This window comes from Camelus ferus, chromosome 36 (genome assembly GCF_009834535.1).
Source record: "Camelus ferus isolate YT-003-E chromosome 36, BCGSAC_Cfer_1.0, whole genome shotgun sequence".
Classification (NCBI taxonomy): domain Eukaryota; kingdom Metazoa; phylum Chordata; class Mammalia; order Artiodactyla; family Camelidae; genus Camelus; species Camelus ferus.
In genome coordinates, this window is record NC_045731.1 from 12,025,124 (window position 1) to 12,048,546 (window position 23,423).

Consider the following 23,423-nt stretch of genomic DNA (forward strand, 5'->3'; position numbering starts at 1 on the left):
CGTGGAGCAGAGGGCGATTGCCCTTTCTCCCCTGTGCCCTCCAAGAAGTTGTCTCTGGACGCCCGGAGCCTGAGCCGCTCAGGCGACCTCTCAGCCTCCCCACGAAACTCCCACAAGTCCTCAAGTCCTTAGGTTTTTTTTCCAGCCACGGGCCTTGTCGATTGCTGTGCCAACTGTCCTTTAAGTTCCAGGGCTCCCGAGGCCCGAGCTGTTCCAGAATCAGGGCAGTAATTGTAATTATTAGGCTGTGAACGGAGCGCAGGGTCAGAGGCTGTGGGCTGAAGGATTGAGCATTAATGACGAAGGGGGAAATTTCAACCTGTTTCCAAAAGTTTCAGTTGACAATTATCAGTAACCCCGATAGACAACTCCATTAAAAAAAAGAAGAAGAATTTACTAGTGCTCTTGAAAAGCCGTTATTTTTTACATCGCTTTTAGGAAGATAGATGAACAAAACATCGCGTTTCAAGCCATTCTGATCTGTAATTAAATGGCAGGACCGGTTTGTATTCTCCTACGGCTTTTACAGAAGTTGCAGTGATCCAAAGTCGGGTTGCTGTGTCAGAGTGGCATTTTTATTAATGAGAATACAAAAAGCTTGCATATTCTCAGCCCTGCTTGAATTTAGTTGCTAAGCAACCGGTGTATGGTAATTCATCCGCGAAATTTAAATCTTTGAGAAAGGATCGTGCGTTTTGCTGAATGGTCGCCACGAGGAAAACAGCTTGTGGGACTGTCCGCAGCTGTTCCGGCCCGGCTGCCGGGCAGAGCTGGGCCGGGCAGGGTCGGGACACCCCCATTCCCGCCCCCTTGACAGCTACCGCCCCACCTGGGCGCCCGGCCTCGCGCGGCACCCCGGGGGGAAGCTGGGCTTCGGACGCCGGCGGCCCGCGCCGGCACCCTCCTCCTCCGCTCCTCCGATCCCCCACCTCCACCTGGGCCGGGCCCTGCACCTGAGCCAGCCGCCGGCACCCAGGGGTGCAGAGGCCCGGCCGCGACTCTGCGCGGCGCCCTCCTCGCGCCCGCATCCACGGGCACGCGGCGCGCGCGCACCCAGCCGCCGCGAGAAGGCCAGTTGCCCTCTTCCCAGACCCCTCTGAGGTCACTTCCAGAACGACTCTTCCTCGAGGAAGACCCGACTCATCAAGAACGCAGCCCACGGCCCTCCAGAAGGCCAGGCGGCCGCCGCTGGCCGGCAGTGACATCATAGCGCTCGCCACGCTCGCGCCCACATTTTAGGAGACAGGAACAAACACGGATGTGAAATCAAGAATGAAAGAGAGAGTAATCTAATTAATAGGCCATGAGCCAGGCTAACAAAATCAAAGAATCTGATTACACAAGTATCCTTGCCATCTCCGCCGCCCCCACCCCCACCCATCCCTTCCAGCCTCCGCACTGTTTCCTTTCCTAGACTGGAAAGTTCAGGAGGCAAACCCAGAGCCCTCTGATTTCCTTATTGAAATCAAGATCAAGCCCACGGTGGGGCTCTAGCAGCCAGGAGGTCACGTGGGTGACCTTCAGGCCCCCGGAACAGCCGCCCTGAGAAACGGAGATGACCAAGTGACCTACAGAACTTGGAAAGCTGGAGAGGTGACCCCCACACTTCCTACACGTATCACTCTTACAACAACCGCCACCACCACAACCACACCTGTACAGATTGCTCCTGCCTTCGGTAACAGGAAGAGGAGAAATTGGGTCTTCACTCAGGGACATTTTTAGAGGATCTTTTTTTTTTTTTTTTTTTTTTAAACATCACACAACTCTTTTTCCTACATCACCTTGCTTCTGGGTCACTGATAACCTCAAAGTCTTAACTCTCCTTCAACACCCTTTCCCACCACAGACGTCTGAGCATAGCCAGGTACGGGGTTTTATCACTGATACCTTAGCATCTAGTCTAATCAGTCCAGCCAGCCAGCCACGTGCAATTCATGAAAGAAGTGAATTCTTTCATTTCTATCCTTCTGCCTTGAAAAAAACCAGGTCCACCTCCTAAATAATTAATTTCAAGTCTGCATCCAGTGCTAATACTTGTTGCATCCATTTTAGAGTTTGATTAATTACCCTGGAACTTGGGCAAACTAAACTCCATGTGGAGAGAATGTTTCTTCCTTCAATTTAGTTCTGAAAGCTACAAGTTATTGATGGATCCTCCTCTATTTACATACAAATTGGTGCAAATAGGCCCATCTCTTAAAATGCATTTTGTATACATATATAAAAGTGTCATTTTTGATTTAGCTTGAAGAGGTTGATCATTTATTACAAAAATAAATGAATAAATACAACAATATATTGTTGCTTCCAACAGGATAAATACTTTACAAATATATAATTTAAAAAACAAATTTAATTGTTAAAATTATTTAAAATATTACACTTATCGATAAAACTATCCATAGCATAGACTGCATTTAATTTTAGAACCAAGTATTCTCTGAATGTTGAAAACCATTCATACAAAACAGATTATGGATGTGGTAATACGCAAACACTGAGGCTACAGGGAAAGCAGAAGGAATCTCTAAGATTAATAATGAATAGTTCTGTTTTGGAACGAAGAAGTAGTCCTTGGCTAAGTCCTTAAAAAAAAAAAAAAGCAGATCAACAACAGCAAAGTGACTATTTTAAATACACCTTGAATGATTTATCGCCCAGACTTGCAGGGGAAGAGGGTTGGGTGAATGAGATGGCTGTGGCTTGGACAACTGGTCAGGGGCCACAGGAGACTGCAGATTATAAATGGGCCTAGTTTGGGATTAGCCAGATTGATGGAACAGAACTTTGTCACTGGGTTGGGAGGGGAGGAGGAGGGTGGGCCGAAATGGAGGGAACAAATGGACACTTGACGAAGCACAAGACACTTGCGCTGCAAAGGAACACAATGACCAAATTCATTAAAAAGATCTGGTGATATATAACAATATTTTCATTATTTACATGTGTAACAATATAAGCCTTTGCACAAAACCTCTCAGTTATCTCTGCCCTCTTTTGTTTTCCAGCCATGACTTTCATTTTGTAAATACATTCAAAGGGCTGATTTAAAAAAAAAAAAAATGGAGTGCAAGCCTTAGCTCACTTTCAAAAATACAAAATAATGAAAGAAAGTGGGCCAGCTCTCCCAGCTTCTCGAACTAAGTTACTCTGCTACCCCCAAATCAGGGCTTCTTCCAGAGTAATCAGCAAAGGTTCCTTTTTAATAGAAAACAGTGTGAAATCCAATGTCAGTTCTTTTGTTGTCAGCCAAATAGGTAAGCAGATACCTCCTAAAATGTGAAATAGACCCATTCCCTGTCTGATCAACCACTGCCAGTCCCATAGGGAAAACAATATTTCATCTCACGTGCCAGGAGCGTCCACCATATTAAAGCAACCACACCCAATCCCCAGCTTTCCAATAGGGCCTTCTGTGCTTGCCCCTGCGGACCCTGGAAAAATGATGAAGTTGGTCCCCACCCCCCACTCCAGGTTGTAAATTTGCTGGGCAAAGAGATTACAATAGCAAGAGAAACAGAACACAAGGAGGCAAAGAAAAGTAAATTGTGGTTTCTTGTTTTCATTTTTTCCCCCTGCTCTCTGTTTAATAAATATGGCCTTTTTCAGATTTCACAAATCAAAATGATTGTGATTTTTAGTACGGTTTGGTGTTTAAAATAATGCAACCCAATACATGGCCATCTGGCTGGGCTTGATTTATGAAAGTGGCACAGGGTCTGTCTGGAAGAAATAACTGTTCCTTGTTGCTCTCACAGTTTTCTGGGTTTTTTAACCCCTGCATCGATATCACAGAGAGAGGGAGTGAAGATGAGAGAAGATGCGAAAAGTGAGTGACAGCTCGATGAGATTGGGGGAAATTAATCTGCAAAATCATTGCTTTCTCACTCCAAAAGCTTTTTTTTTTTTTTTTTTAAAGTAGAATACCAACGGACCCAACTAAGCAGAGCCTCTTGCGTCTTGCTGTCTTGTTACTTACAACCTGAGGCATGACACTTTCACTTTCCCACATTGTAAATATTGATACATTAACTTGATAAATGTGACCGCTCTGCAGGGTGTGTCTAAAGAGTGATCAAAAAGCAAAAAACCCCAGCACCAGGAAAGAAGATCTAGAATCATACTGGGGAGAGACCGAAACACAGAAACCTAGAAGCTTAAGTCTGAACTGGTAATCACACTGACAGAAAGCAGTGTGGGCCATAATCAGGATTTTAGAACTACTTTCATGATAGGAAAAACAACCTCCCCCCCCAAAAAAAACAGCTTAATAACTTAAACTTAATTACAGATAATTATTCACCAGAAGTAATTGATATAAAAATATTTCATCGACTTGTAAGCTGTTCTTTACAAGTATTAATCTTCAGAAGAAGAGGAAAGAGACGAAGTGATATGGCGGAGGTGGGGGATGAGAGGAAAAAGAGAGGCTAAACTTTGGGGGGCACTCTGTATTAACCATTAATAATCAGTTGGCATGTTTTTTTTACTGGTGATGTAGTCCAACTTTCTGATAAAGATGATGAAAGGACACAGGTATTTCTGAGGAAAAGACTAGCATTGAGATAATCTCACTGAAAAATACTAAAAACACCCACTAAAATTAAGGGAGAGAAGAATATAGTGAAATTAATGGACTAACAAGGAGTGACTATTTATGTCAATTACTAGCGGTTTCTGTCATTGACCTTTACTCTAGGTTTGCAAATATATCTTAGGTGGAGCAGGGTCCTACTTCCTCACTTAGCACTATCCCTTAAGGATTTGTATTAGTAAAAAAATATTTTCTAGAGGACTCTTTTTCTTCCCACACAGTGTTTATGCATCAGACACAGACTATTTCATTCTAACAAATTTATTTTCTCGATCAGCTCTTACGGAATCACTACTCAAATTAAATTACAATCAAATGATCACATCAAAAGATACCCTTATTACCTAACAACTGTCCATATTTTTTCATTTCATTTTGATTTGTGCTCGTCTGAAAAAAACACGTAATACAAGATCTGGGGAAAAATAAATTACCGTTTTGCAGCAGTTCATAAGTATTCTGAATAAAATATTAAAAGAAGTCATTTAATGAAAATATAAAGCAAATATTTTTAGATCAACAACGGATCTAACAATTCTATATTGCCGTCTTTTGAAAAGTCTGTTTATTAAAACCTACCAAAAACACTGCTTGGAAAGGGCAGTATTATATAATCACTTCCACAGCACCCATTCGATCAAAGTTGGCAACGGATTGAGGAGAGGAGTCCGGAGAAGTGCTGTCTTTCTAACTCCCTTGATCTGAGTCAGTCCAGAAATAAAAAATAAAAAATATTAATAAAAAAAATATTAGCGGTGGCATCTCTAGGCGTCGTCCGCCCGAGCGGCCGCAGATGAGCCGGGGTTGGCAGCCGGGCCTTGTTCCACGCCCAGTCCGCCTGCCCGTGCCTGGACTGGCCGGGGCCTCCCTCACTCGCCGGTGGACGTCCCCTGCTCCCTCGCCCATCCCTCTGCTCTTTCGTGATGCTTTTTATTTCCAAGGTTACGTTGAGGATACGTATTCTTTTTCTTTTGGCTTTGCTATCAGTCTGTTAATTTCAGAAGCTGTGAGTATATATATATATATTTCTTGTTTTCTGGAAACTGTTCTTTTTTCTCCTTCCCGTTTCACAGTCAATTTGTCCCCAAGTGACTTTAACATGGACAAGAATAAGCAGGGTTCGGGAGCGCAGAGTCACCCCTGATTGAACCCAGTGCCTCTGCTTGCTTTCAGGTCGCTCCCAGGAAACAAAGTTTCGGTGGCTCTCTGGCTCTCTGGAGGCGGGGGCCCTTTGGAGGGAGGGGGTGGAAGTGAGGAGGATGCTTTTCTTTATAAAGAAAAAAAATCTTTTTTTTCTTTCAATTTTTAAGAGGAGAAGACGAGGCAGGTGCTAGGTTCTATCCACCGTCGCCATGTAGGATTTCTCAGGGTGGGAAAAACCTCACGAGTGCAGTTTTGGTGCGCTAGGCATCTTCACCCTTCTTTAGAAAGCAAAACAAAAACGAACCACCACCACGGTATAAACGAGATCGCATGATCGCCCCCTTTTCTCTTCTGGTTTTGTCATGTACGCGTATATAAAACAGTCTGGGCATTTGTGATGCTTTGTTTGTTGGTTTGTTTGCTTGCCCCTCCTTCCTTGGACTTCAAACCACGTCTCCTCGGTGCGTCCCTCTCCGTTCCTCCCAGGGCGGGCATGCCTGTCTTTGGGCGGAGGAGAGGGCGGCCCGGCCCGGCCCGATGCGGCGGCGGCGGGGGCGGCGGCGGGATGACAGCGGTGGTGGCGGCGGCGGCCCGCTCCGCGCGGCGCCCGTGCCTTCACTGCACGCTCGTCTGCAGCCCGTGGTGCGGCGGCGGCGTGTCGGCGCTCACGGTGCCCACCTGCGAGTAGACGTCGTCGGGCGTCTGCTGCTGGATCCCCGGCGGCGTCATGCGCTTCTCCTTCTGGCGCCGGTTGCAGAACCAGACCCGCACCACCTCCTTCTCGAGCTGCAGGCTGTCTGCCAGGTTGGTGATCTCCTGCGCCGAGGGCTTGGGGCACTTGAGGAAGTGGCTCTCGAGCGCGCCCTTGACGCTCACCTCGATGGAGGTCCGCTTCTTGCGCTTGCGGCCCTGCGCCGCGATCTTGTCGATGCTCGTGGGGCTGCCGGTGCTCGAGTCCGCCTCCTCCAGCCACTTGTTCAGCAGCGGCTTGAGCTTGCACATGTTCTTGAAGCTCAGCTGCAGGGCCTCGAAGCGGCAGATGGTGGTCTGCGAGAACACGTTGCCGTACAGCGTGCCCAGTGCCAGCCCCACGTCGGCTTGCGTGAAGCCCAGCTTGATGCGCCGCTGCTTGAACTGCTTGGCGAACTGCTCCAGGTCGTCCGACGTCGGCGTGTCCTCGTCCGAGTGCGGGTCGTGGCTGTTGAGTCCCGGCCCCGCGCCGCCGCCGCCGTGGTGCGGAGGCCCCTGCGCGTGGTGCGGGTGCGGCGGGTGCGGGTGCGCGTGGTGGTGGTGGTGATGGTGGTGATCGGCCAGCTCGGGCGTGTCCCCGCGCACCAGCCCCGGGTGTACCAGGCTCTGGGCGCCGCCGCCCGCGCCGCCGCCGCCGCCGCCCGGCCCCGGGGGTGCGCTCAGCATGCCGTTCACTGTGAAGCCCCCAGGCTGCGAGTAGAGCAAACTCTGCGGCGGTGGCTGCTGGCCCCCGGCCATGGACGGGAGGTGCGCAGCGGCTGCGGCGGCGGCGGCCGCGGCGGCGGCGGCGGCAGCGGCCCCCCAGCCCCCGGGGTGGCCCTGGTGCGGCGGCGGCGGCGGTGGCCCGAGGTGCGGCGGCCCGCGATGGTGCAGCGCGGTGCCCGCGTGCAGGTCGTCGCGCCCGGCGCCGCCCTTCACGTCGGGGCCCTGCGGCGGCGGCGGCGGCGGCTGCGGCGGCTGCTGGGGGCTGCCGGCCATGCCCACGGCGCTGCCGGACCACGGCGAGCTCGCCTCCACGGCGGCGGCGGCGGCGGCCGCGGCGGCGGCGGCGGCGTGGGGCAGGGCCGTGACCCACTGGTGCGCGTGGCTCAGCATATGGCCGCCGTTGCTGGCGGCCATGGCCCCCTGCATGAAGTCGCTCTGCACCATCTTGACGGAGGCCGGGTCCCCCCGGTAGGCGCCCGAGGTCACGGCGGCGCTGCCGGGCTGCATGCCGCCCCCGCCGCCCCCCGCGCCGCCGCCGCCGCCGCCACCGCCCCCGCCGCCGCCGCCGCCGCCGCCGGCCCCTGCCGCGTCCGAGTGGACGATGGAGCCGGCCGCCAGCAGGCCGTTCCCCGGCAGGTAGGGGTTAGAAGCCGCCGTGGCCATGCCGCTCCGCTCCCGCCACCCCACCGCCGCCACCACCGCCGCCGCCGCAGCAGCGGCCGCGGCCGCCGCCGCCGCCGCCGCCGCCGCGCCCCCCCGCCTCCCGCCGCCTCCCCCCGCTCCGCCCCCGCCCCCGCCCCGGGCCCCCGCCGGCCCCGCCGCCTCCGCCGCCGCCGCCTCCGCCCCCGCCGCCGCCGCCGCCGCCGGCTGCAGCTGCAAGGCCGCTGGGCAGGGCGCGGGGGTCGCCGGCCGGCCTTGGTCAGCAGCAGCAGCAGCAGCCGCAGCAGGAGCCGCGCTCTGGGGAGGGGGTCTCGCTTCTCGGGGCGCGCTCCGTGGCCGCCCCCCTCAGGGGGGGTCGTGGCCGCCCCCCAGCCCCGGCGCGATCGGCTCGCTCCAGCGGGGCTCGCCGGGCGGGGCGCGGGCCTGCGCTGGGGCTCCGGGCCGGGCGCGCTGGCTCGCGCTCCTCCTCCTCCTGTCCGCGGCCAAGCGCGGACTCGGCCCGGGCCCGGGGCTCGGTCCACCTGCTAAGTGGAGATTTCACGGGAAACACAAAGAAAGAAGCCGCTCCTTTCTTCTTAACCAAACCGTGGACGACCAGCGGCTGGCCGCTCCGTGCCTCCTCCCCAGGAACGCAGCTCACTGGGCTCCCCTCAGAGTAGGAAAACTTTTCCCGTCCTTGAAGGCGTGGTGATGCTGGCTGCTCGCGTGCCGAGAGGAGAGGCTGGCTCCTGCTCTCCCCCTCTGGTCCTCTCCTTTCAAGTTTTGTTGTGTCCTAGGAAAACTTCTTTCGATGGTGCATTTCTCTGAAGTTGCTATTGCTGGAGCTCTTGGCTGCCTCTGAAACAAGAGTCCTTTTTCATTCTCCTCGCAACAGTCACAGCCTGATGCGACATCTTTCCTTTTGGGCAGAAATTAGGAAACAAATATAACAAGGAAAAAAATTGAACAGGAGAAAAACGAGGTTGAGTTTCTCTGTTACCTTGCTGCTGACGGTTGGGGTTGGTGTTTTATTTTTTTCCCAGCAGAGGTCTGGAGGAGGAGGAGGAAGAAGAGTGCATTGGTGGAGGTGTGTGTGTGCATATATGGGATCCTTGATACACAACCAACTCCAGTGGGCACCGTGCGCGGCTTGGAGGGTGCACCGACGGCGCTGGCGCTGGCCGTGCCGGAGCGGAGTTGCCGCGGGAGCTCGCTCTCCGCCCTGGTTCGCGCGCTCGCCCTCTCTCTTTCCCTCTCCCTCCCTCTTTCTCTCTCTCTCTCCCTCTCTCGCCCGCCCGATCCGCTCGGATCTGACAGTTCGCTCTCTGTCCCTCCCTCTCAGAGCGGGGACTGTCGAATGTTTACCCTCCGCCGCGAGCGCGCACCCACCACCACACTTTCCCAAATACAAGGAAGTCGAGCACCAGGGCCCCCGCTGATTGGCTACCCGCTGGGTGATTGGCAGGCCCGGAATGACTGGCTTAGGACGCGCGGCCCCCCTTCCGGCCGTTCCGATTGGTTGCTTTTTAATTTAGGCAGAGCGTCGTAGAAGCTGGAAATCTGTCGCCCCCCCCCCCAACCCCTACGCCTCCCTCCCGCTCGCCACTTTCTCCTCCCCGCCCCTCCCCCGCCACCCCCTCCGCCACATCTTAACTCTTAGTGTCCGGCCGAGACGTTGGTGTTCCCTTCGTGGCGCTGGGCATCGCAATAGGTCTGGGAAGGGGGAAAGAAAGGGGAGAGAAAGGGAGTGGGGTGGGAAGAAGGAGGGGGGGTCAGCAGGAGAACATAGAGGGAAAATCATGAAAAATAGCGACCTACCCACTCCACCTGGTACTGCGTTGTGTCGCCGCCCTCCCCGCCCCCCACCCCATCCCAGAGATTTGTAACGCGCGCGGCACGGATGCGCCATTCACGCTAATACCTATAGGCAGATGTGTCCCCAGTGGTTTCAAAGTTTCCTTGTTCCTTCGCCAGACGGCCCCCGTCCCTGCCTCGGCGGGGGTGGGAAGGGGGAGCTCGCGGCGCCCAGAGCTCGGGTAGCGGCCACGCTCCTTGGAAATCCGCCACCGCAACTTTCCTCAGCCGCTTCGCGCCGGCGGCGGCCCCCTTTGTTTAAGTTCTCGGATGCCATCGTCTGGGAAACCTGCAGCCTGGGACCAGCGCGGTGCCCGCGCGTGCGAGACGGACCGCGGGCTGCCGCGAGCTCCCCACCCCCGCCTCTCCCTCCTCCCGCCCCCTCCGCTGGGATTCCGGCGAGGAGCGTGCTTGCCCTGGCGAGTCCCGGGATGCCGGGCGGCGGAGCCATCGGCCGACCTTCCCCCATAGACACACCGCAAGTGTGTCCACCCCAAAGGCGTCAGGAAGCCCGCCGCCGCGGGAGCGGCCTAAGGAACCGGATCCGCCAGCCGCGCCCTCCGCCGCTCACATTGTGTGCGGGTGCGGGTGTGTATTTATTTATTTCGGTGCGGTTGGTATTGGTGGCGTTTCGCCGGCTCGCTATTCTTAGGCACGGTGGTGCTTTTCCTTTCTTTCCTGCCTCAGCTGGTTTGCGGAGTGGATGGGGCCGGCGGCGCCGAGCGGGTTCTCAGCCGGGCCCGGCGGAAAGAGTTAAGGGGACCGGGAGGGGGAGCGCGCGGGGTGGGCGGGAGGAGCGGGGGTGGGGGACGCGGCCGAGCGGAAACGCGGCACAGAGGAGCCTCAGCGAACCAAGAAAAAAGAGAAAGTGGCAACGAAAACAAGGGCAAATTGAACCCTCCTCGGGGATTTCCAATGAACTAACCCGACTCGGACATTCAATAAATACATCGTCCCTAATGAGTGTGCATGTGCGTGTGCGTGCGCCCCGCACCCGGCCGCGGGGCGCCCGCCCTGCCCGCTGCCCGGGCCTCGGCTCCGGCGGGCGGTCCCGGGCTCCCGCCTCGCTCGCCAACCCCGGACGCAGACGCGGAGCCGCCGGGGTGCTCGGGGCCGCCCTTCTCCCGCGAATGATTCCTCTGCCAAGCGCAGCTAGGGGCACTCGGTTAGAGCCGGAGCTCTGCAGCCCAGCCGCTGTGCCCAGCCCTGGCGAGATCTCCAGGTTAGCGGCAGACGCGTAGCGTTCGTGTAGGATCCGGGGCAGCTCCGGCGTGCGGGCTGAGAGATGCCCTGGTTGGGTAGGTTTTAGCCAAGCCATTACTGCTAAGATACAGACCCGAAGGGCAGCGGTAACCAAACCCCAGCTAGAACTGGTTTTTCCCTCTGCGTCCCCCTTCCAAGGTTCCTTTTTATATTTATGTACGCGTATATGTATAGATGAAAGATGGAACACAGATTTCATTGAATAAATCCGAGATCTCCAGGTGTAGACGTTTGAGTCGTCGGTGCCAACACCCCGTGTTTTCCTTTCCTGCCGATTTTGCTTGGATCCGGCTCAAAAACCGGGAGAGTCTCGTGGTTTTGTTTACACTGAATGGGGAGGATAGGAACAGAGCCATGGGGCCCTTTCATTAATATACAGTGAGGATTTTGTCTAAATTACTGCTATGAATTTCACAGTACACGCTTTCAAAAACAGCCTCAGGTGGCCTGGTGAAACGTGATACAGCGCCTCTGTAGACACATTCACTTTCTTTCTTTCTTTTCAGGGAGGGTGTATGCGCGTCCGGGAAGCCCCCCAAAACGCCGTGCTCCTCGAAATCAGAAATATCCTTCTGTTCCGAGGTCTGTCCCCTTCGTCCTCCCCCTCCGCATACTTAGTTCTCCACTCGCTCCCCAGCCCCACCCATCCGCCCCCTCCCTTTGCAGAGTGTGATTGTTTTGTCTGGAAAAAAAAATCCAAAGTATATAACAAGGGGAGAACAGTTAGTGCTGATTTTCATTTGCATACATTTTCATATATTTTGGTGAAAATAATAGACCAGCGGAGAGCTAGGCTTCGAGGAGTCAGTGTAAGGGGAAGACTAAGGCGGCGGCGTTCTGGTTCTGGGGAGTTGAGACCATGCCTTCCCCCTCAGTCATCTTATTTAAAAAAACAATAAAACATCATTTATTTTAAAGTATAACCCTGGAAGTTTGCTCGGTAAGTGTTTTACATTTTCTTTCCCTGCTTTCTCTTTTCTCCCCCTCCTTTCTGGTTTATTTATGCTCTTGTAGGTTTGGGAGCTTATTTTCCTGGCTTGGGACAAGACAGGATTCACAGAGCAACTGTTTTGAAGGAAGGAAGGGAAAGAGCGTTGGGGGGAGAGTAAAAAAACCCAGCTCTGCTAAAATATTACATAAAAAGATGGACTCATTCCAAAGCTCTCCACAGCAAGGCACTTATTTTTTTGGCGGGGTTGGGTGGAGGGGTGAAGACAGTGCTATTAATTTTAATTGTTGATGGTCAGGGAAATATAAAAGCCCTAGAAAAGAAGTGATTATGAAGCACTGTTATAAATATTTCTTGCTTTTGGATTTCTTTCTTTCTTTTTCTGGAGAATCAGGGCTAGAGGGAAAGAAACCCCCTTTCTGTAGCCAGGGCTGATGTGAACTGTGTGTGCCTGCCTGGAGTTGGGGTGGGGGATTCCTGCTGGGAGCAGGGGGATGGAGGGAGGGAGGGAGGGAGGGGGCTTGGCAAAGGGAGGGCAGAGAGCGGGAGAAGAAGGAAGGAGGGGAGGAGGAAGAGGCAGGAAGTCGGAGCACCCCTGGTTAATGCGGTGTCTGGGGAGCAGGCGGTTGGCTGCAGCCTCCCAGCTCGATAGGGAAAGTCTGTCAGAAAGAGGGTGATCAATCAAAACTAACCAGGACATCCTACACTTTATTCCCAAAGGAGGCTGGGGCTTTAGCATAGCAAACTGCTTTACTTTGTTTCCTATTTTTGACAGCCGCCCTGCCCCCCCACCCAACCCTCACCCTTCCTTGCCACCGTCCCTGGGTTTTGTACAAATTAAGGGTGCAGTTGCTTGCTAGGGGAAGTTAATTGGAGGAATATGGGTGGAGGAAATAGCTAGGCCACGTCCAAGCCCGTGTGAGCACCTTACTTTCGTGCAACGGGGCTGGAGAGGATTCTCAAAGGTTCTTGGTTTTGTTCTTTTTAAAGGAAGTCGCGTCTGGGGCGCCGAGGGGGTAGAATCAAATGGCTGGGATATGATTGCCCTTTTGTATCCAGAACACCTTGCGATTTAAAATTTGTAATTTCTTTGGAAACAGTTGATGCCAAATCAATGAAATGGCTTGTCAGGAGGGAGGAAGAGGTTTTGGTCGGGGGGGGGGTGGGTGGGTGGTAAGAATCGCCGGTTTTCCACTCCTTGTTTGCGTGCTTGGCAGCGTCGCTTTTGACTGAGGTTAACTCTCTGTGCTCCATTGGACCAGATGCCATATAGAGCCGCTCCCTGAAGATCATTTGTTTCCTTGATGGGGAACATTTCTGAGCAGAGCATATTGGTTGCCATAGAGAAAGAAAGAAAAGGAAGAACACTAGTCACATTAAGCTATATGTTTGTGCACTGGGCTTTAGATAAAAGGACCTTGGTTCAGCCAAAGAGAAGAAGCCAAGCTAGAGATTTCTAGCGCCCCCAAAACTAGCTTTATTTTGTTTTGGACTTTTACAGTTGAAACATATAAGCTAATTTTATTGGTTGTTGTTAATTTTATATGACACGGTTTACTGAACAAAATAAACTTTGGAAGTGCCCAGGAGTCGCACTCTTGACTTGTCAGCAGGGGGCGCACTGACTCGTCTTAGCAGGTACTGAGTAAAATGTAGCCGTTTCAAAAGCAAATCTGCTCTCCCAAACTTGCCAAAGGAACAAATGCCCCTACCTTTCTATGCATATTCAGCTCGAGGAGTGAATTCATTGCATAACACAGGGCCTTAAAATAGGAGGACAATGCCCTCCCCATCTCCCACCCAGCCCCTTCTGTGAAATGGCCCTGAAAGAAAAACCGTCCCCAAAAGTGTTCCTCCATTTCTTTCCGTGCACTGTATAGAAGTCTGGAAAACAGTTAGGCTGTGAAAGCAAAAACGCTTTCAAAAAAATCATTAAGGTTATGTAGTTAGCTACTTCAGAAGCTACCTTGCAGGTTGTTGTTGTTTTGGAAACAGTCAAGAAGATAAAATCCACCCTAAAGGTATTATCTGTTAAATAGTGAACGCTTTTCAATTCAATGCATGCTTTGACTTTTCAGTAACACTCATGCTCCTGCACATTTAGCCCGGCATCTTGGACCTCTCTTTTACTCCATTTGATATTTAGTGGTTCCTTTCATTCTTGGTACCTGCTCTGGTTGTAGAAGGATTTTGGACTTATCCTTGAAAGGCTTGTTAGGGAAAAGGAAATACAAACCGGCCATGGTGTAGAGGTAACTGTGGGCTGGAAACTTTTTAGCACAATGTGACTTAACACGGTTGAAGAAAAGTTTTGAGAGAGCACTGGGTTTCTGCCTCAGAGATTTTTAGATGCTGCCAAGGAAGACTGAACTTGATTGTGGCGAAGGATGAAAAGCTATGTGGAAAGCTTCCTAAAATAGTGAAGGGCAAATCCTTCCTGGTTCTGAGGAATTAGTCTGTTTGTCACTCACAATTTTCCCAAGGAGATTTAGAGAGCCTGACTAAGAGAAGCCGGGAGAGGCTGGGAGGGAGAAACCGACTTCGTGGATCAGCAGCTCCCTGCACCTGCGAGTGTGTCCCAGCACCTGCTGGGAAGGGCCCAGGGCTGGAGGCTCCGCTAGTCCTCTGGAGGAGGGGGAAAGACACCTTATTCTTTCCAACTCGACTCCAAGCCAGCCAGAAGTTTTTCTTTGAAACTAACTTGAAAAAGACAAGGTTTGCATTTAAATGGTATTTCATCTAGGAGGGTGGAAAGATTATTAGAGTAACATAAGCAAAGGAGACTTTGAAAACCATTCTCACTCCGTGATTTTTGTCCACGAGCTCTCACATCCAGAGTCGGGAAGTGTAACTGTCAGGTTTGTGCTAATGAAACAAAGTGGAAAATGGAAGAAACTATGTAATTTGAGTCCAAACATCACTTTTTCTTCAGCTCTCTGGATGTTTCGGACAAAAGACTTCTGGGGGAGGTCCGCATGCACTGGACCAGTGCCTCAAAGCTCTAGGTTAGTCTGCATGCCCCGAGCTGCTAAATGCATTTAAAAATTATGAAGAAGAAGAGGAACTTTTCAATTTAGGCAGGCATTTTGCAAAGCATAGCTGAGTACATATATAGAGCATCATTTTTGGTATCACTTTTCATGAGATCTGGGATTGTTACTATCTTGGCTGCTACGTACGTACGTTCCTTATTTGCAAAGTTACTTTAAAAAAAACAACCCTGAAGTAAAAAAAAAAAAAAAACAGTGTGCTTCTCTTGATATCTACAGTCTTAGGTTATCGAAAGTAAAGAAAACCAAAAAGAATAATTCTGGGTAAAGCAACAAGTTAATTTCAGGACTGACATTATTATAGAGAGCGAGTTAGCATATTCTATAATGATTTGGAGGTGGAAATAATCAAGCTGGGTATGAATTAAGATCCAGAGAGCTGGGCAAAGCTACAGACTTTTAATTGTTGGGGATGGTGAAATTGCTTTTGCCAAATGAGAGAATGAAGAACATTACCTGGGTCAAATGCACAAAATACGAAGTGGGTATTTCTTCATTTGCGTCCATTTGAGAACGAGAAGGTGCTGTGTCTGATACTGTAGCAGCTCAGCTCAGATTTGCTGTTCGCATTTACAAATGGAAGTGTTTGGCATACTCACAACCCACTGTGTGCTGGGTACACTCTCTAATCTCTGTGCTATGTGACCACTATCCATGGGGCTATATAATCACTGTAGGCCATACACAAAGGAAAGGGCTCGTGCACGGTAGCTTTTGGGTGGAAATGAGAATTTGTTGCTTTGGCAGTGGATAAGTTGTTTTTAAGTCTCGCGAAGTTTTCTGAAGCGTACCGGTGGTTCCTCCCAATTCTTTGTATCACTTTGATAACTGGTTTATCTGATCTGTAGGAGAGGAGCGAGCCCTTCGTTGTCTTAGATGGGCTTGAAGGAGCAATTATAAATTCAGACAGCTGCGACTTCTCACCCGAAAGTAAGAAGCTTTACATCTGATGCTTAGAGGGCAGCTTTAAACCACAGGCCATTTCAGATTGTGGAGTCTTGAGTTAAGAAAGCCCGATAAGTTGGTCATCAAGTGGACGCTTTAAAAACGACCCATTTCCAAGTCTGCCCACGGTAGCTGCATCTGTACACCCGACAAGTCTGGTAATGAGAGCTACCAATCGCTGGGGAAGTCGTGGCTGGCACAACCGATGAACTATTCTTGCCTGCTCCCCTCACCCCCCACCAACACAATGGTCTTCTTGGAATTTAAATTCACAGGACGAGGTAACTGAGAACCCGGCTGATTGACCAGAGGGATGATGATGATTTATTAACAAAAACATGTGGGTATGTCTAGCTAGACAAATATTCCAAGGTCAACTTGGTGTTTTTGCATCTGTGTTTTTAAAAACAAAATATTAACTCAGCTTTGCCAGAGGGGTGGTTGGATTTTCCAAGCTCATGGCCCTAACAGAATTAACTCTCCTTTCTACCTGGGAGGACACCCTCCTGCTCCAAACCCCCAAATTCTCTATACAGCTTCTCCTTTCTGGATTGGAACTGGCTAGTCTCCTGATAGAGAAGAGCCTTTGTTGCAGACCTCTGTTTTTTTTTATTAATTATTATTATTATTAGATTTTTGACACTTGAACTTAGCTATTGTCAGAGGAACAGGGTTCAGATTGCAGCTCAGGCTGAAGGCTGCTCTTTTTTGGGTATTTTTTTCCCAAATGATGCTCCTGTGCTGTCTTTTCTCCTGTGAATACTGAAGCTCCCACTTCACTTTCCAGCTTCCTCCCTAGGCCCATCCTGGACCAGCAGCCCAGAGTTGGGGGTGGGGTGGTCTTGAAGAAAATGTGGCTATTTTGTTCACTTTGAAAATTCAGTACCAATATTCACTGATATTTGATACCTCAACTACTCCATGGTTTGCAGCAATAGAATTTCAGCACTAAAATATCTGGCAAAGAGATTTTGGTGGTTGAACCAAGTGACCTTGCTCACTGTAACTTCATGCAACTGGGGCTTGTTTGCCCCAAGTTAAAAGTTACGTGTCCACTCACACCCTCCTCCTGAATTTCCCATAGGGAGCCTGGTTACTCAGTGAAGCCCAAGGGGAGGATCTCAGGCTTACAGTGGTGCTGGGCAGACGTCAAATCTTAATTTCATGTATGTCAGGGTGCAAAAAATCTCCAGAAGTGCAGGCATGTATTGTCCAAATGGCACAGGCCGTGCTCCCTCTTTTTGAAATTCACATCGCAAAAATTAAACAGATAAAACTTTACTAGGAAAACTACGGACTATCCAAGTAAGCATCTGAAATTCGGAGGCACTATGATTTCAGGGCTAGGGTCTGGCAAGCGATTCCTTTCCAGGGTTAGGAAATGAGGTTTGGAACTTTCCCTGGAAAGGTTGCACTGGGGGTCTCATTTCTGCAGCGGTGGGGTCTCCCTGCCCACCTCTCCTGTGATTTGTGGTCCCCAGAAGCAGCTTCTCCCAACTAGGCGGTGGCTTGTGGAGGTCCCAGGGCCGGACTCCCCTTCCTTAGACCGCATTTTATTTTACAGAGAGTACAGTTTGCATAATAAAATTAAGAGGCGTCCATTACTCTGCTTTTTCCCGTCCGCACTGCCCTGCAAGGCTTCCGAGCTGTTAATCTGAACACCCAGAGCGGCCTTCAGAATTCGAATTAGCATTGCTTTTCTATAGAAAAGAAAAATGGGAAGAGATTAAAAAAAAAAAAAAAAAAAAGGCCAGGGGAGAAGGAGTAACGTAGAGCGAGTGAGGTGGAGAAAGCAGGGAAGAGAGCGGGGCCGGAGGCACCGGAGAGATGGAGACAGGGGTGCGGGACGAAGCACGAGGTAGACGCTGAGTCACCCTAACAGGTCACCCGGGACGCAGCAGCGAGATGCCGCCGCCCGGGAAAACCCGGTACAAGTTGCACCCCATCTTCTAGGCCTCCTTCCCGCCCGCCGCCGCCTCCGGAGCGCGGACGTGGAGCTCGGCGCCGCCGCCTCGCCATTGTCACCGGCTCGGTGCGCGGCCGCGGGCTCCCGCGGTGGGCTTTGTTCTGGCGGAGCAGGGCAGGACCCCTCGCACCGCCGCGTCCCCGCCCTCCCCGAGCTGGGGACGGTGGGGGTGGGGACTGGGGACCAGAGGAGCGTCGGCGGGCGCCTCGGAGCCTGGGATTTCCTTTCTGCGCTCCTTTTCGTAATGGAGCTGCTCTCCTTCGGGGAGGGGGCCGGGCTGTGCGGGAGGAGGGAGAGCGGGAAGGGGGCTCCCGCTCTCAGCCCGCAGCAGGGGCGAGCGCAGCTCTCGGGGCCTGCGCCGGCGGATCTGTATTGTGTGCACGGCTGGGTGGGTGCATGCATCTATGCATGAGGAGAGCCCTTGAATTTGGCCCTGCGTTCTAGCTTCCAGGCCGAGGTTGAGGCAGCTGCGGGGCGCCTCGGGTCGGTGCCTAGTTCTCCCCTAAGATCTGCTCTCGAGGTGCTTTGGGGCCACGCGTGGGCGCTGTGGACGCGCCCTGGGTACGGGGGCTGCCCCCGGGGAGCGCGCAGATCTCCGTCGCCGAGGCCTGTGGCGAGGGACAAAGAGACAGACCGCCTGAGCGAGCAGAGGGCAGGCGCGCACAGGCACCCACGCGGGCCCGCGCCCGGGGGCCCTCCCCGTGAGCCCCCGCGCCTCGGGGCCCAGGACTCTGCGTCTGGAAAGTTCATCCCTTGCAGAGCCCGCTCCCTCTACTCACCCTTGCATTTAGCAAACGGCGTGTGATCGTGTGTCACCCTCTTTCCAGCCACCCCCCGAAGGTGTGGGCAGATTGCAAGAGTTGCTGCTCTGTTATTGTTTGTCAAACAGGCCCCTTTCTCTTGGGAGAGGGGCGAGGGGCATGTGGCGGATCCCGGGCCAGGATTACATTAATCAAAGCATTATTTCCCTAGAGAAGCCAAGCACAAATGAGAGTAAATCCTAATAAAATTGAATCGCGGAGAAATGGTACGCTTTAAGTAATCTGTGCGGCCTGATAAAAATCTCACACTTACACGATGTGAGTCTTAAAAAAAAAATCTGCACACCTCTGGCCTTGGGTGCTGGGTCCAGATCAGGACGGGGGACAGTCACCAACCCAAGCTCAGCTGAACTTCTGGAGTGAGAAAGGGACGTTGAATCACCCCAGAGTCCGAGGTTCTACTCCAAACGCACTTTCGGCCCCGGCGCCCTCCTGGAGGATTTGCAGAGGCCCTGGGCGGGACCGAGCCCCCTAGGTGCCCCCAGAGGACGCAAACTCCATTCCTATGGGATCGCGGCCCCCATCGTCCTCCTCTAGAGACGCCGCAGGGCGGGCAATCCCCGCGGGTGGAGGCGCCGAGCCCACTGGGCGGGCGGCGGACTCCCAGGTCTCCGCGGCCCCCGGCCCAGGGCCTGCGGCGTCCACGGGGCCGCTCGGCCAGGGGGGGCGGTGACTGCTGGGGAAGCCGGGAGCGCGGCTGGCCGGCGACACTTCGGGTACTTTCGGGTCGTCCCGGCCTGGAAGCAGGCTCGCACTTCGTCCGCCTCCGTCCCCCAAGTGGTAGGAAACTTTCCGACGCCGGGTGCGGCGGTGCGAGAGCGAGAAGAAAAGCCCCCCTCCCCACCCGGAGTACCGAGCGGGAAGGCAAGGCCACCGGCCAGGAGGCGCCCTCCCTCGGCCAGTTCCCGAATCCCTCCGGCCGCGGGGCCCGACTAGTTGGTGACAAGTGTGAAAACGCCGTCCCCGTCCGGCGAGCGAGCATCGGCCTCCGGGATCCACGCGACCTTCCGGAGATGCGCGGCCGAACGCGCTTCGGTGCCGGCCTCCTCGGCCCCTCCTCCGCGTCTCGGGGCCCCGCGAGCGCCGCGCCCCCTGCAGGCCGGCGCCGGAGGAGCCAGCGCGCCGCCCGCGCGCGGCCCGGCCCGGGTGGCTTCCCCGCGCTGCCCACGGCCGCGCCCGGCCCGCGCGCACGCGCACAGCCGGCGCCCCCTCCGCGCGCGAGCTGCCGGCCGTGGCGCAGGAGGGGGAGGGAGAGCGCGCGGGAGGAGGCGCGGGGGCGCGGCCGGTCCCCCCTCCCCGGCCCTTCCGCCTCGCTCGCGTCCCTCTCCGGCCGGCGTCGGGCCGCCCCCGCTGGAGCCGGCGGACGCGCGCCTCCTTCCCGCGAGCGGGCGGGCTCCGGAGGCCCCAGAACCGCGCTGTCCGCTCGCGGGGCAGTGCCGGGCGCGGGGAGGGGCTCGGCCGCCTCACCTCCCTCCGGCGCGTCTGGCGAGGAGAGCGGCTTGGAGCGGGGTGCGCGTGCGGTGTGTGTGCGTCCGGGTGTGTGCATGTGCGGTGTTTGGGTCCGGGTGTGTGTGTGCAGGTGTGCGCGCATGTGCGGGTGTGTGTGTGTGTGTGTGTGTGTGTGTGTGAGGTGTGTACGTGGGAGTGCGGTGTGCGCGCGCAGGGCAGGGCGGGAGGCGGTGAGGGATGCTCTGGTGCAGCCTTGAGATCTAAATCGGCCACCTAGAGTTCCCCCGCCCCCCACGCGGGAGTCTCGTTCCTTCGCCTTCATCCCATCTGCGTCCCAGAGAGATCCCTCTGTGGCCCAAGGATGTTCGGCGAACACCCGGACTCACGTGAGCGAGGGTGAGCCGAGAGGGACAATGTTCGCTGACAGATGCGCCCGAGAGCATTTTTCTAGCCACCAGTCTGCCCTGGAGACTGGATTCCACCCACCGGGAAGCCACGTTTCTGGGGCTTATGTATCTGCTACTTCTCTGTCCTGGCCTTTAAAATGGCCTGCGTGGAGGTTGTTTTTTAGTTTGGGAGGCGTCGGGTGGAGATAGGAATCAATTGAAAAACCACTTTTTGGGTCTCTTTAGCTGACCAGCCAGCCAGTTTACTGGCTCCTTTCCAGTGATGGGAAATTTGTGGGGAGGGGGCCGAATGAAGACACTCGCACCTTTTCAGTTCTGAAATAATGACTCCCCTTTCTCCCAGTCTGTGATTTCCATAATTTCATACAAAACAGGGCTGTCAGTTATCTCTTATTTGAAAAAGAAAAGCAGACTAGCAGAAGAAAACTTGGACCGAATGAAATCCCTCCTCACAACATGAACCAGTCTCATCCAGACCGTTCAACGCTGGAGGGGAGAACAGGGCAGAGGGAATTCAGAAAAAGGCTAAACATTTCTCTCCATCACAGAATATGAACCCAATCGCCCAACTGTATTTTTGATGGCATGAGTTTCGGAGGATCCTAAAAATAAACTTTATCAATACTGTTAGTTGTCCTCCTTTTGCCCTAATGTTTGCATCTGAGAGCTTTCAATAACTTGGGAAGCCCAGTGGTACACATATTTTTTGTTTCTTGGATTTAGATGGACATCAGATGGTTTTACTGTTAGCCATGATCCTTTATAAGCTCTTCTGTGCTGGCGAAAGGCTCTAAGTGAAATTTATACACACTCACCTCAAGAGACCCTCACCAGCCAGTGTCTTCAGACTCTTTCAGAATCACTCCTTTTCATAAGATAATGTATAGACAGCTAAATCTTAGTAAAGAATGTTAATGGTAAAATGTTAATGTTTAACCAGATGAGCTTTTGTTTTTGGAATCAAAGTTTAGCTTTTCTTTGAATTATTTATCAAGCTATTTGCCCATAGGCCTTCCTAAGAGAAGGACAAGGTGAAGGCGAGGGCATTACTAATTTATTTAAAGCATATGTTGACATAAGATGATAAAACTAGCCTTTTGGAAAACAGGAATAACTAAACCACGTCTATACACGCCCACCTTTGGGACTGTGAAAAAAGAAAGAAAAAAGAAAACCTAGTTACTTTCATAGAAAACAGCCCTCAGTTAACAGTTAACTAAAATATTGTATGGCAGTCCCTAGAAACTCCTCCTCTTCAGTATAGGACCCTTTGGTAATATGCACATATTTACGCATGATGTAAATATGCATATGCACGAGGGTAGATGTTTATGTACATAACGTAACAAAATATATACATACCCCACTGAATACATTTGCATGTGACATGCCCATGTGTAATGTACCAAACTTCCACGATTAACAATACATTCTATAAGAGTCTTAAAATAAGAGGCAGAGTTTTTATTCCTGCTGAAAAAAAAGTCAGAATTTCTTTTGAAATCTGAATTGTGCCAGCTGTAAATGACACCACAGAAATCAGCAAAAAAAAAAAAAAAAATCTGTGCACACATTAATATTTTCAGCACACCTCATTTAAAAATACTATGAACCTAACTTCCTTTGCATAAAATGAAAAGGGCACCATACTTCAGAAGGTACATTTAGAATGTAAACATCTATCTAAATTCAGTTACTTTTTTTCTTTTTTTTTTTCCCTTGCAAATTAAATACTGTTGTCTTAGAACCAAAATTAAATCCGGCACGCAGTGAAAAAGAGCGTTAGTTTAATTTTCCTTTTCTGCTGTCAAGAAAACATTTTTAAGTAGTTTAATTTTATGGGCCTTTGTATCATTAAAAAAGACATTCAGTCATCGAGTGATAATTCAAAATGTAAAAGCAAGTTGTAAGCATATATTTATCCTTGAAGTGATTTGTAGAATATGGGATGACATGTTACTTATTTGCTTCTTTTTAGGTAGTATTTTTGAATCTTTCCATTTTCAAAGACTTTTTTTGGGGGGTGAAAGTAAAAAGTACAGTTAAAATGAATACACCGGCAAGAATCCAAATGCCCGTTTGTGCTGAGCAAATGTAAAGAGATGTTATACCTGAATGTTATGCTTGAAAATTTCTTTCTCCTTATTGATAGAAAGAATCAAAATGATAAAGTTTTGCATCTTTCTTGAGGACCATGATAGAAGGAGCTGTCTCATGTCAGAGTTATTTTTACTAATATTACAAAATATTTTGTTAGCTTTTCTATGTTTATGTAAATGTATATTTCTTTACTGAAAAAACATATACGATGTTTATGATGACATTTATTCCCACATATAATTTATTGCTTGTTTATTTCAGAGAGAGTATTTCAAAGACTGATGACTCATCGGTAGTGTCTAAATATTAGTGCCGAGCTTGTGAAAATAAAAATCAGTTTAGCCCAACTGCTTTTTGAGGTTTGTTTTTTAATCTCTTAAAAAATTTGAAGTTAACATGATGGAAGTACCGCAAATGAAAAATTAAAAAAAAAAGAATATTACTTGGAAAGAAGTAAAAACATTTTACTCTAGACGGGGTTTAAAATCAACTGTGAAAATAAGCTAGTCCTTTTATTTTAGAAAGTTTTCTATCTAATGGTGTGGTGTGATATTAGGAAACAGGCTATATAATCTAAAAATCCACAGTGTAGATTCAAAAATTTGGATGAAGCGTCATTTACTACAAAAGTGTAAAAGAATCTTTTCTGTTGATTTAATCAATGAAGTGAGTGAAGGACTATTTTAGTAGGCTCAAGTTACACATATAGAAAGATTTGTAAGAATAAATACTTTGGTGTTCTGTGGCCAAAAAGCAGACACAACTATAATATAGCAAATGACCGC

At 51.5% G+C, this 23,423-nt stretch overlaps 2 protein-coding genes and 1 long non-coding RNA gene across 23 annotated transcripts in view; 1 reads left to right on the top strand and 2 right to left on the bottom strand.

The window, feature by feature from the left end:
* Window positions 1-6,226: 6,226 nt before the first annotated feature.
* Window positions 6,227-7,947, bottom strand: POU3F3 (POU class 3 homeobox 3). Its single transcript, XM_032474294.1, has one exon. The coding sequence runs from the start codon at window positions 7,856-7,858 to the stop codon at window positions 6,356-6,358; it is 1,503 nt and encodes a 500-aa protein (XP_032330185.1). The 5' UTR covers window positions 7,859-7,947; the 3' UTR covers window positions 6,227-6,355.
* Window positions 7,948-7,988: 41 nt separating this feature from the next.
* LOC116661780 lies at window positions 7,989-10,441 on the bottom strand. The gene is made up of 3 exons (XR_004317746.1): window positions 9,756-10,441; window positions 9,489-9,547; window positions 7,989-8,884 (listed from the first exon to the last, which is right to left on the bottom strand). It is a non-coding gene; the product is annotated as an uncharacterized LOC116661780 (long non-coding RNA).
* Window positions 9,761-23,423, top strand: part of LOC106729897 (translation initiation factor IF-2-like) — a 56,561-nt gene continuing 42,898 nt past the window's right edge. For all 21 annotated transcript variants that reach the window (XM_032474301.1, XM_032474300.1, XM_032474295.1 and 18 more), the window contains exons 1-2: window positions 9,761-10,910; window positions 11,458-11,891. In XM_032474301.1, the coding sequence (XP_032330192.1) occupies window positions 9,766-10,910; window positions 11,458-11,569 (1,257 nt within the window). In that variant the 5' untranslated portion in view covers window positions 9,761-9,765 and the 3' untranslated portion in view covers window positions 11,570-11,891. The remainder of the gene's footprint in view (window positions 10,911-11,457; window positions 11,892-23,423) is intronic.